At 41.1% G+C, this 12300-nt stretch overlaps 1 protein-coding gene across 5 annotated transcripts in view; it reads left to right on the forward strand.

Moving 5' to 3' along the window:
* The window catches only part of KIF4A (kinesin family member 4A), a 128516-nt gene that overhangs the window by 106220 nt on the left and 9996 nt on the right, over positions 1 to 12300 (forward strand). For all 5 annotated transcript variants that reach the window (XM_042242405.1, XM_042242404.1, XM_060408154.1 and 2 more), the window contains exons 23-28: positions 2613 to 2742; positions 3869 to 4039; positions 6557 to 6664; positions 7665 to 7742; positions 8097 to 8195; positions 8725 to 8907. In XM_042242405.1, the coding sequence (XP_042098339.1) occupies positions 2613 to 2742; positions 3869 to 4039; positions 6557 to 6664; positions 7665 to 7742; positions 8097 to 8195; positions 8725 to 8907 (769 nt within the window). The remainder of the gene's footprint in view (positions 1 to 2612; positions 2743 to 3868; positions 4040 to 6556; positions 6665 to 7664; positions 7743 to 8096; positions 8196 to 8724; positions 8908 to 12300) is intronic.

The following is a 12300-nucleotide window of genomic DNA, read 5'->3' on the forward strand; positions in this document are numbered from 1 at the left end:
GCACCACCTGAGAAGCCCAGCACAAACCTTTACTAGTGATCATTGAATACTTCATCATCACACACTCTCGTTTTTTAAAAAGTCAGTTTTACTCAAAAATGGCTGTGATAAAACAATAAAAATTGTTAATTTTTTTAAATCTCAACTCTTGAGTTCAGATCTTTATAATGTTCCATGTGACGGAACGGAAAGAATGCATAAAGCACTTGTGCTGACGTCAAAGGCTGATGTTTGTCTCAAGGAAAAGCACTTGTGCGGTTTGAGGTGTGAGCTCAACAGACCTCTTTTTTCACAGAACATCAGTTTTACTTGAAAGAATTACTGACAGACAAAGTATGGTTATTCAGTCCTGGGTACTTGGCAGACATTTTCTCAAAATTGAGCAGAGTGAGCCTGTCATATCAAGGAAAACAACTGTCAGTGTTTGTCACCAAAAATAAAATTTGAGCTTTCATGCAAAACTTAGAATTTTGTGTATGATGTGTATCCATCACTGTTAACTTGACAGTTTTACATAACTTTTCTAATGCACCCAGTAGTGATATTAACAATTGTTATCTCGTTTCTATTGTGTAACAAAATGTGTTGATTTGAAGGTTCTGTATGACCGTCCAAATGACATGTTACAGAATCACGTAAGATTAAAATATCCATTCAGTTGGCAAGTAACTACATTTCAACTCTTATAAGGAACTTGTTGGGTTTTGGTGTAGTCTCAAAGAAGAATATCCACGGTTTTCTGAAAAGGCTGTTAAAATGCTCTTCCCAAGAATTTCCAGGTGGTACAGTGGTTAGGACTCCATACTTTCACTGCAGTGCCCTGGGTTCAATCCCTGGTCAGGGAACTAAGATCCCACAAGCTGTGCAGTGAGGCCAAAATTAAATTAAAATGCTCCTCTCTTGTCCAACTACGTATCCATGTGTGGCCAGTACCTTCATTTACATCAACCAGAACATGTCACAAAAGATTAGATGCAGAGGGACATGTGAGAATCCAGCTGTCTTCTACTGAGCCATACATAACAGAGATATGTCAATGTAAAACAATCTCATTCTTCTTATTGCATTGTTTTTTGTATTGGAAAATATTGTGTGTGTGTGTGTGTGTGAGAGAGAGAGAGAGAGAGAGAAAGACACTCATGCGCGCACACACACACACACACATTCATATCCTTCTCAGACCTTAGAATGTGACTTTATTTGGAAACAGTGTCACTGCAGATGTAATTGTTAATATATAATGGATTATTTTGACCTTAAGTGAATTAATAAATATTTTTATCACTTTTACTTTCTAATAGTGTAAATATCTATAGATATAATGTATATGAGCAGAATTTCTTAGGAGTCCTCAATAATTTTTAAGAGTGTAAAGGGGTCCTGAGACCCAAAAAGTTAAGAACTGCTGTCTCAGATTATTTTAGTATCCATTTTCTTTATAGTACCTTATTGCATGTTACACACTGGAGAAGGCGATGGCACCCCCACTCCAGTACTCTTGCCTGGAAAATCCCATGGACGGAGGAGCCTGGTAGGCTGCAGTCCATGGGGTCGTGAAGAGTCGGACACGACTGAGCGACTTCACTTTCACTTTTCACTTTCATGCATTGGAGAAGGAAATAGCAACCCACTCCAGTGTTCTTGCCTGGAGAATCCCAGGGACAGGGGAGCCTGGTGGGCTGCCATCTATGGGATCACACAGAGTCGGACACGACTGAAGTGACTTAGCAGCAGCAGCAGCATGTTACACACACAGTACACTCCCTCTTACTGGACACCTAGCAAATTTGAGAAAGAAGCTATTGATGAAACTGAAATATTATGCAGACCTTGATTTCAGGCCATAATTGATCATAAAGTATCTGGAAGCTATAACCAGTATCTTGGTATCTAGTTTTCTTAGAAACTTCTCAGTCCTTTGGCAAGTATTTCAAGACAACTTCTCACAACACCAGCCATAGGTATGTATTTGATGTTCAGTTCCAGCAAAGAGCATCTACCTGTTTGTTCTGTTGAGTTTTCCTTAAGGTCTCTAACCTGAATTTTGTCCTTGTAAATGTGAGCCACCATGTCACAATTCCAACTTATATGGCCTCAAGACAAAGTCATATTATAGACAATGTGCTACAACAAAAGCCTCACTAAAACAAATCTTTCCAAGCCCACTGTATGACCCACTTATTTCAACCAGTATTTAATAAAATAAAAAACATTTGGATAGTCTTAGAGTCCCTGTTGGGAGGGATTGAGGGCAGGAGGAGAAGGGGACAACAGAGGATGAGATGGCTGGATGGCATCACTCACTCGATGGATGTGAGTCTGAGTGAACTCCAGGAGTTGGTGATGGACAGGGAGGCCTGGCGTGCTGTGATTCATGGGGTCGCAAAGAGTCAGACACGACTGAGCGACTGAACTGAGCTGAACTGAGAGTCCCTTTATAACAAGATTTGAGATACTGTATAAAATCCTAACCAGATGACTCAGTCATTATTTAAGTGATATTTAACTGATACCTCTGTCCATAAAAGTATTTGAAGTTTCTCCTTAGAGCTCTTCCCTCTCCTTGATGCTAAGGCTACTGGCAATAAGGCACACTGTTTCTTTCCCTGAAGGAGTGCTCAGATTGCTGACCTACAGCAGAAGCTGCTGGACGCAGAAAGTGAAGACAGACTAAAACACCGCTGGGAGAATATTGCTACCATTCTGGAAGCCAAGTGTGCCCTGAAATACTTAACTGGAGAAGTAAATATTTCTTCCTATCAGCCATTAGGGGTCTGGTTTGGTGGTCTGAAATAAGATGTCAGCCTGGAATGTTGTCATAGCGCTATTGCTACTGTTCGTGGCAGAAACCACAATGACACTATCATTAGAGAAATAGTTTTATTGGTAAAGGTTTGTGTGAGCAAGTACAGCCTGTCACTTAAAAATATATAAATAACTTGCAAGCTGATACTCATGCCTGGCATATAACAGATGTTCAATAATGTTCACTGTTATGAAAAGTTTAACATACCATAGTAGGCCACTGATCAAACATAAAATATTATACTATACTACTTTTTAAAACTCCTCTGATATGTATTCAAAAAGTTTTAAGTACAATCCAGGAGAGACAAAACCTTTGACATAAAAATATTCATTTAAGGAAAATCCGTCTTCACTGACCTTAAAATAATATATCATCATCCATTGTCACAAAAGGAATTAAAATTGATCACCTCTGGTGATTGAGGCAAGCATACAAACTCTTAACTCTGCAAGTTTATAAGTGCTATCCTTTATACATTTTTGTGTTGGGTTAGCAGATTTATCCTACTAAGGAAATCCTTATTAGTCTTGTGAACACTGGTATTTATGATGTTCACCATCTGGACTAGTAGAGAATATGCAACTAGGTCACCATAGGATATCAATCTAGCCTAAAGAGCCAAAGCTGCAGTTTCAGCTACTGTGTCTACAAGTTCCAACATGTGAACCCGGGCATTCTGAAATGAGACATAATTAGCCATAAGGGTGTGACTTATGGATTTCTCTTTAAAATTAAGGAAGAACTTTTTGAATATCAGAATTTGGAATTGTCTGATACTCTTTGTGTTAGATTCATTCTTGCCTTGAAGTAGAACAAGAGATTAAATGACCTTAATGGTGGCTTCCAGCTCTAAGATACCTATCTCAGCAGTTAACTGTCTGGGCTCTTGGTTTGAATGGTGTTGTTACTATTCAATGGTAGAATCCATATGACATGAAAAAATAAGACTAGACATGGACATGGAAGAATATTTCTCAGTCAGTTTCAAGAAAGCTGACATTTTCCTGCCTAATGAATGGGGAAAGATCAAATAAACTGATCTTCTTTTATCCCTTCCAGCTGGTCTCCTCCAAAATACAGGTCAGCAAGCTTGAAAGCGACCTGAAACAGAACAAGGCCAGCCATGCTGACATGCAGAAGATGCTGTTTGAGGAACGAAGTCATTTTGCTGAAATAGAAGCAGAGTTACAGGCAGAGCTGGTGAGAACAGAGCAACAGCACCAAGAGAGGGTAAGCTGGCAAGCCAAGAAGCCATACTGAGAAATAAACCATTGTTGCTTTCTGTTGTTGGTTTAAAATAATAATAGTGGGAGGTATGAAGTTTCCTGCAAAAGGTCATGTAGTCTTTTCCAATCTTTGCAAATAAGAAAACAGAAACAGAAAAATGACTTATCTAAGTTTACACGTGCCAGTGACAGTGGCTCTTAGCTTCCAACTTTTTTTTTTTAATATTTATCTACTTATTTATTTGGCTGTTTCGGGTCTTAGTTGCAGCATGCAGAATCTTTCGTTGCAGCACACAGGCTTCTCTGTAGTTATGGCCCAAGGGTTCCAGAGCACGTGGGCTCAGTAGTTGTGGTGCACAAGCTTAATTGCCTCATGGCGTATGGGATCTTAGTTTCCCAACCAGGGATCGAACCCATGTTCCCTGCATTGGCAGATGGATTCTTAACCACTGGACCACTGGGAAGTCCCTTAAGCTCCAACTTTAATACCAAGATGAACATGCTGATAATACTGTGGCTGTGCTTACTACTTCAAGCCATGAGAGTAAAAGAGAATAATTTTCTTTGAAATCACAGGGGAATAACTGCATCACTTCAGTTCAGTTCAGTCACTCAGTCATGTCCGACTCTTTGCAACCCCATAGACCACAGCATGCCAGGCCTCCCTGTCCATCACCAACTCCCAGAGTCTACTCAAACTCAACTCCATTGAGTCAGTGATGCCATCTACCCATCTCATCCTCTGTCGTGCCCTTTTCTTCCTGCCTTCAATCTTTCCCAGCATCAGGGTCTTTTCTTTTTTCTTAATATAAATTTATTTATTTTAATTAGAGGTTAATTACTTTACAATATTGTATTGGTTTTGCCGTACATCAACATGAATCCACCACATGTATACACATGTTCCCCATCCTGAACCCCCCTCCCCCCTTCCTCCCTGTACCATCCCTCTGGGTCATCTCAGTGCACCAGCCCCAAGCATCCAGTATCATGAGTCAGCTCTTCGCATCAGGTGGCCAAGTATTGGAGTTTTAGCTTCAACATCAGTCCTTCCAATGAACACCCAGGACTGATCTCCTTTAGGATGTACTGGTTGGATCTCCTTGCAGTCCAAGGGACTCTCAAGAGTCTTCTCCAACACCACAGTTCAAAAGCATCAGTTCTTTGGCAGTCAGCTTCCTTTATAGTCCAACTCTCACATCCATACATGACTACTGGAAAAACTATAGCCCTGATAAGACGGACCTTTGTTGGTAAAGTAATGTCTCTGCTTTTTAATATGCTGTCTAGGTTGGTCATAACTTTCCTGCCAAGGAGTAAGCGTCTTTTAATTTCATGGCTGCAGTCACCATCTGCAGTGATTTTGGAGCCCCAGAAAATAGTCTCTCCCTGTTTCCATTGTTCCCCCATCTATTTGCCATGAAGTGATGGGACTGGATGCCATGATCTTAGTTTTTTGAATGTTAAGCTTTAAGCCAACTTTTTCACTCTCCTCTTTCACTTTCATCAAGAGGCTCTTTAATTCTTCTTCAATTTATGCCACAAGGGTGCCGTAAGGTTGTTCTTCAATTTATGCATATCTGAGGTTATTGATATTTCTCCTGGCAATCTTGATTCCAGCTTGTGCTTCATCCAGCCAAGTGTTTCTCATGATGTACTCTGCATATAAATTAAATAAGCAGGGTGACAATATACAGCCTTGACTTACTCCTTTTCCTATTTGGAACCAGTCTGTCATTCCATGTCCAGTTCTAACTGTTGCTTCCTGACCTGCATACAGATTTCTCAAGAGGCAGGTCAGGTGATCTGGTATTCCCATCTCTTTCAGAATTTTCCACAGTTTGTGGTGATCTACACAGTCAAAGGCTTTGGCATAGTCAATAAAGCAGAAATAGGTGTTTTTCTGGAACTCTCTTGCTTTTTTGATGATCCAGCGGATGTTGGCAATTTGATCTCTGGTTCCTCTGCCTTTTCTAAAACCAGCTTGAACATCAGGAAATTCACGATTCACATATTACTGAAGCCTGGCTTGGAGAATTTTGAGCATTACTTTACTAGCATGTGAGATGAGTGCAATTGTGTGGTAGTTTGAGCATTCTTTGGCATTGCCTTTCTTTGGGATTGGAATGAAAACTGACCTCTTCCAGTCCTGTGGCCACTGCTGAGTTTTCCAAATTTGCTGGCATATTGAGTGCAGCACTTTCACAGCATCATCTTCCAGGATTTGAAATAGCTCCACTGGAATTCCATCACCTCCACTAGCTTTGTTCGTAGTGATGCTTTCTAAGGCCCACTTGACTTCACATTCCAGGATGTCTGGCTCTAGGTGAGTGATCACACCATCGTGATTATCTGGGTCATGAAGATCTTTTTTGTACAGTTCTTCTGTGTATTCTTGCCACCTCTCCTTAATATCTTCTGCTTCTGTTAGGTCCATACCATTTCTTTCCTTTATTGGACTAAACTGAAATTCCTTTTTCCTCTTATTCCTTTGGTGCCACTGGGTTGTATTTTTCTCTAGGTGCTGTACCTCCTCAGTCAGCTGCAACAAAGCCAAATGGCAGAGAAGCAGCTAGAAGAGTCAGTCAGTGAAAAGGAACAACAGCTGCTGAACACCCTGAAGTGTCAGGTACGGACATGAGGCAAAGCTCTCCAGAGATGGGGTCCACAGGCCTGACTTAGAACTCTATCTGATTTAGACCATTGTTTATCCTGCAGAAAAAATTACCTACTGAAAAGAAGTTTATAATGGTAGCCTCTGTTGCTTTGTTAGCCCTATTTGGTCAATTTAGGGATGTTTAGGATGTAGCCCTACATAGGATAACCTCTGTTTTGGTACAGAAATGAGAGTATATACTTTGTACCAGACTTTAAGGCCTCCTCGTTCTTTCTCTCAACTGTGAGCTCTAAAGAGTTGAGAAAGTTAAATCATCCAGTAGAATCCTAGGGGCATTTAGCTCTCTCTTTCTGTGCCTGCTATGAGTTGAGACCTGACCTGTTTATAAAATGCCGTGGGGTCTGCATTTCTTCCAGAGTCTGGGAACACCACACCCTTTAAGAGCATGTTGGAGCACTATTTTATCCAACTTAGCATCTTTTTCCTGAACCACCAGTCTCTAAGTTTTCCTTGGCACCTCTCATTGAAGACATAACCAAACTTGTTAAGGTCCTGTACATGAATCCAGTTGTCTTAAGTGCCAAGAAAGTTTAATCAGGCTCATTAGTGCAGCAAATAAACTGCTTAATCTGTGTTGAGAAGCATGGACAAAAGCATCCAAAGATGTCAAAGAGACAGCTAACTCTCTGGGTGGGTTTCTTTATTGGCATCCTGATGTGAATAAGGGATATGAGGCTAGAAAATAGAAAAAAATGAAGAAGGTGTGTAGGGCAGAGCCCATATTTCCTGTGAGTGTGGTCATGGCTGCTTGGGAATGTTGGAATAGAGGTGGCATTCAGTACATCTAGGAATTGGTGGGGATCAGGCATTTTTCTGGGTGCCAATGCCTGCTGTGCAAAAACCATCTGCTGCCAGCAACTTGGCAGTAGTGTGTTTTCTTCTCTGAGTTGTTTGGTAACCCATAGGTAGTACCCAAAATAACCCCACCTATCACTGCATTATCTGGAAACAGGATGAAGAACTTGAGAAGATGCGGGAAGTGTGTGAGCAAAATCAGCAGCTTCTGCGAGAGAACGAACTCATGAAGCAGGTACTGCAGCTTCCCACCCATGTAATAAGCCCTGGAAGACCCTGTTGCAACTGAGACCAGCCCTTGGTAGCAACTCCTAGTATATGTAGTGACTTGGCTCTATTTTATGAGGTCTTCATCTAGTTTCCATGTGATATGGTCATGTGCATTTCAGATGATATAAAAGATATATTTAAATTTGCTCCTTTCTGAATCTAATACTGATCCTGTAAAGTGGGAATCCATCAACCTACTTTACTATTATCTGGCCTCACTTTACCATGGCTTAAAATTAAGCTAATTAGGATTCTGTTTCATCCATGAACACTCAGAAGCTTCCCTGCAAAGTACACTTTGTCTCTTCTTTTCAAATAGAAACTGAACCTCCTCCAAGTAGCCAGCAAACAGAAATCTCATCTTCCTAAGGATACCCTTCTGTCTCCAGACTCTTCTTTTGAATATATCCCACCTAAGGTAAACTACTCAGTGCCTGTGATATCTTCGCATAGCCAAGGTTTGTGGTGAGTGTGCAAAAATCTCCTTTTTTAGAAGTGGTTGAGAGTTAAAATTCCCACATTCCAGCATCTCAAGTTTCCTTGGAGTCCCAGATAAAACTGCAGTACAATCTTGAGGAAAATACAGTTTCTCCCTCCCTAGAAGCCTGTCTTTAGGCCATGTACAGGCATTATGCAACACAGCTGAGGAGGAGGAACAAAGAGCAATGTTTAGCTGTCCATCTAAAGATACTTATCATATCATGAGTCCCTCCCTCCTCCCTCAGATTACTCAGCCTCTGTCCCTTCAGTTTCTTTCCCTTCAAAGACTGTAAGGTCAAAAGCTAAAGCAGAATTTTCTTCTGATTGGTAAAGCCAAGTGGGGTATCTTTGAGGGCGTCTAAAATCTATGCTCTGAGAATATAGCTGGCAGCAGCTACTAAGAAGATAAGATCCACATGTTGTTGTTGTTCTTAGTTAAATAACCATTCCAAACCTTTTTTTCTTAGCCCAAACCTTCCCGTTTTAAAGAAAAGTTCCTGGAGCAAAGCATGGACATCGAAGATCTAAAATACTGTTCGGAATATTCTGTGAATGAGCCTGAGGACAATGATGGTGATGGTGGTGATGAGAATGATGAGGAATGGAAGCCGACAAAATTAGTTAAGGTGTCCAAGAAGAACATCCAAGGGGTAGGAGGCAGCTCATCTCTTTCAGGAGTTCTATTCATTAGTCTTCACTGCCAGTGAGAATGTGCCAGCCGCTCGATCCCATTCAGAGGCACTGGCTCCACTGAGGGGCGTTCATTGGGCAAGCTCTATATGGAACCCAGGGCTAATTGAGAGGGCTGCCTGGGTGCACAGAGGGGTTCTTTTCGTGTTTTCAGATTCTTACCCAGTCTGAACAGGTAGTAGTGTTCTATACCGTCTCATTGAAACTGGTTCCAGTGTGATCATAATAACCTTTCACATTTTTATAGCACTTTAAAGTTTATGAACTATTCTCATATGTTACCTCTTTTCATTGTCACCCCCCCCCAAAAAAAAAAAACCCAGTGATGTATTTATTGTTTGTATTTTACAGCTGGATCTGAGACTCAGGAGAGTGAAATGACCTTGCCCAGGCACATAAAACCAAGTGAGAGTCAGGACTTGGAATCAAATGTTCTGACTCCAAGTCCAGTTTATTTCTACCACACCATGGTCAAATCAGTAAAAACCACACACCAACTTTAAAATCAAACACACCAAAGGCTAGTTAGGAACAATCTGACTTTGAGACATGCTCTATTTACTTACTGGAGAAGGCAATGGCACCCCACTCCAATACTCTTGCCTGGAAAATCCCATGGATGGAGGAGCCTGGTAGGCTGCAGTCCATGGGGTCGCTAAGAGTCGGACACGACTGGGCAGCTTCACTTTCACTTTTCACTTTCATGCATTGGAGAAGGAAATGGCAACCCACTCCAGTGTTCTTGCCTGGAGAATCCCAGGAACGGGGGAGCCTGGTGGGCTGCCATCTGTGGGGTCACACAGAGTCGGACATGACTGAAGTGACTTAGCAGCAGCAGCAGCTATTTACTTACACAATGACAATGCTACATATTTACCAAACCTAGATGTTTTATGTTGAAACACTAACTTCCCAGGCCTTACAGTTCACTACTACCCCAGCTGTGCCCTGCAGCCACATTCCACTTAAAGAGAACAGCTCACAAATTACCTTAGCTGGATTCCTAGAAGGTTACTCAATTTCATTAGCTGATAGCGCACTGGGGAACTGAGCCTTGTAAAGCCACAAACACCAGAGACAAGCAAGTCATGAGAACTAGATCATTGTGGTGGCATTAAGTCATTTGCAAAGTCATCAGGAATGCAACAAAGTCACCATGTGTTCTTGGTGGAACTAAGAGCTCATCCTTAGCCTCAGAGAGCTTATAATTTAAATGGGAAAACAAGACAAAGAACTAGGAAGCATCACAGAACCTCGGGGCTTCCCAGGTGGTGCAAGTGGTAAAGAACCTTCAAGAGACATAAGAGATACGAGTTCGATCCCTGGGTCAAAAAGATCCTCTGGAGGAGGGTATGGCAGCCCACTCCAGTATTCTTGCCTGGAGAATCCCATGGACAAAGGAGCCTGGTGGGCTATAATCCATAGGGTCACAAAGAGTCAGACATGACTGAAGCGACTTAGCATGCATGTACGCATAGAACCTCAACCTACTCATCTCAGGGACATGGATTGAGGGGCCTTGAAGAGTGACTATAAAGCCAAACCAAGCAGACAGACTTTAAGGACATGCCATGAAAGAGATGACTATTGCTGCATTATAAAACAGAAAAGGAAATACAGTCTTGGGAGACCATTTTCTGGCACAATGAATAACATATTGCAAAGTCTTGTTAGTAGAGGTAGTAGTGTAACAGAGTTTGGACATTGAGAGAAAATTGGGAAGAACATGTCTTTCATTCATTTACTCAGCAAGCATTTATGCTGTCTACAGTGATTGAAGTGGAATGCATGAGCTGAATGTTGATGAAAACGTCAGCCAGGTAATAGAAAGCAAAGATGAGAAGTACACACAGAAACAAATGGTAAAGGACCTAAAACCCTGGGAAGGAGTTTCCAAATAGGAAGCAAATATGGGTATACTTGTCTTTGAGAAATACCTATCACACACACACACACACACACACACACACACACACACACAAGTATATATATATGCACTATTGCTATAAGCTTAAAAAAGGAAATATGAAAGTATAGCAAAATATTGCAAGTAAGTAATAATTGTTATCAATGATATATCCTATGTCTAAAACACTGAGAGATGATTCTTTTCTAGACTTTCCCCCTGATTTTATAACTTGAGAATATAATTGGGCTTTAAGGGGGGCAAGTTGACAATTGAGTTTCTCCTTTTTGGTGACCTTGAAGTATGCTGTAACTGCTCTTTGATCAGACTGCTTGTAGACACGTCAGCTTTAGACCTTGATGGTTTGCATGAAGGCCATCCTTATTGTTACTGTTGCAACACAGCTGAATCACTAGGTATCTGGACAGGAGACTGCAGCAAGCACCAAACTGATGACTTGTCCAAAGCTAGTGCTGAAAAAATAGGTTTCCTCATTCAGCTGTATTTCCTATATGTACTAAGGAGATGCCAAAGGATAAAGAAGTGATAGCTTAGAAGCCAGGTAGACATGAGTTCTGTCTTGACTTTGCCACTGTTTAGTTGGATGGCCTTAAGCAGGTCACGTAATCTCTCTGGGCCTCAGATTCTTTATTTATGTAATAAAAGGATGGGACTATACTAGTGATATATAAGGTCTCTTCCAGCACGAATATCCTGACTTAAAGTTGTATATATGGGTTTTGTTGTTGTTTTTAATATGTGGGTTTTAATAATACCACCTTTATATGGTATTATATGGTATCTGAGAAGTTAAAAGAAATATATGTGAAAGCACCTTGTAAAGGATAAAATACAGGCAGGTATTGGTATTAAAGCACTGTAACCACTATTACAAATATTCCCATTTGTCCCCTTTGGCAGAAAAGGAGCAGGTATTCTGGTCTCTAGTAATAAAAGAATGGAGATGAACTAGGATGGGAGTGATTTGTCCAAGGGCATGCCAAGTATTGAATATAAGACTAGAGCCCAAGTCTCCTAATTCCTAACCTGGTATTTATGTTACAATTTTTACCAGTTTTTATCATTCTAAGATATAATATAGCACTGAAATCAGTGCTAGAAGAACTATAGACTCTAAAGAAATAATTTTCAACCCTGGTTACACATTAGAATCTCCCAGGGAGCTTTTAAACACAGGTAGCCTGAGACCCCACGCCCAGATATTCTGATTTAATTAGTCTGAGGTGGGACCCGGCGTTTTTGAAAAACTCCCCAGAGATTTCTTATGTGCACATGGACATCACCAGATGGTCAGGGTTGAGAACCACTGGCATAAAGGAACCCCAGAGGTCTTTCATCTCTACTTCCCACTCTAGATGAAGACTCTCTATTATAGTGGTTCCCAGTTATGGTGTTGGGACATGCTGGTTGGTTGCTAGCAGTTGTG

Source organism: Ovis aries, chromosome X, assembly GCF_016772045.2.
Source record: "Ovis aries strain OAR_USU_Benz2616 breed Rambouillet chromosome X, ARS-UI_Ramb_v3.0, whole genome shotgun sequence".
Classification (NCBI taxonomy): Eukaryota; Metazoa; Chordata; class Mammalia; order Artiodactyla; family Bovidae; genus Ovis; species Ovis aries.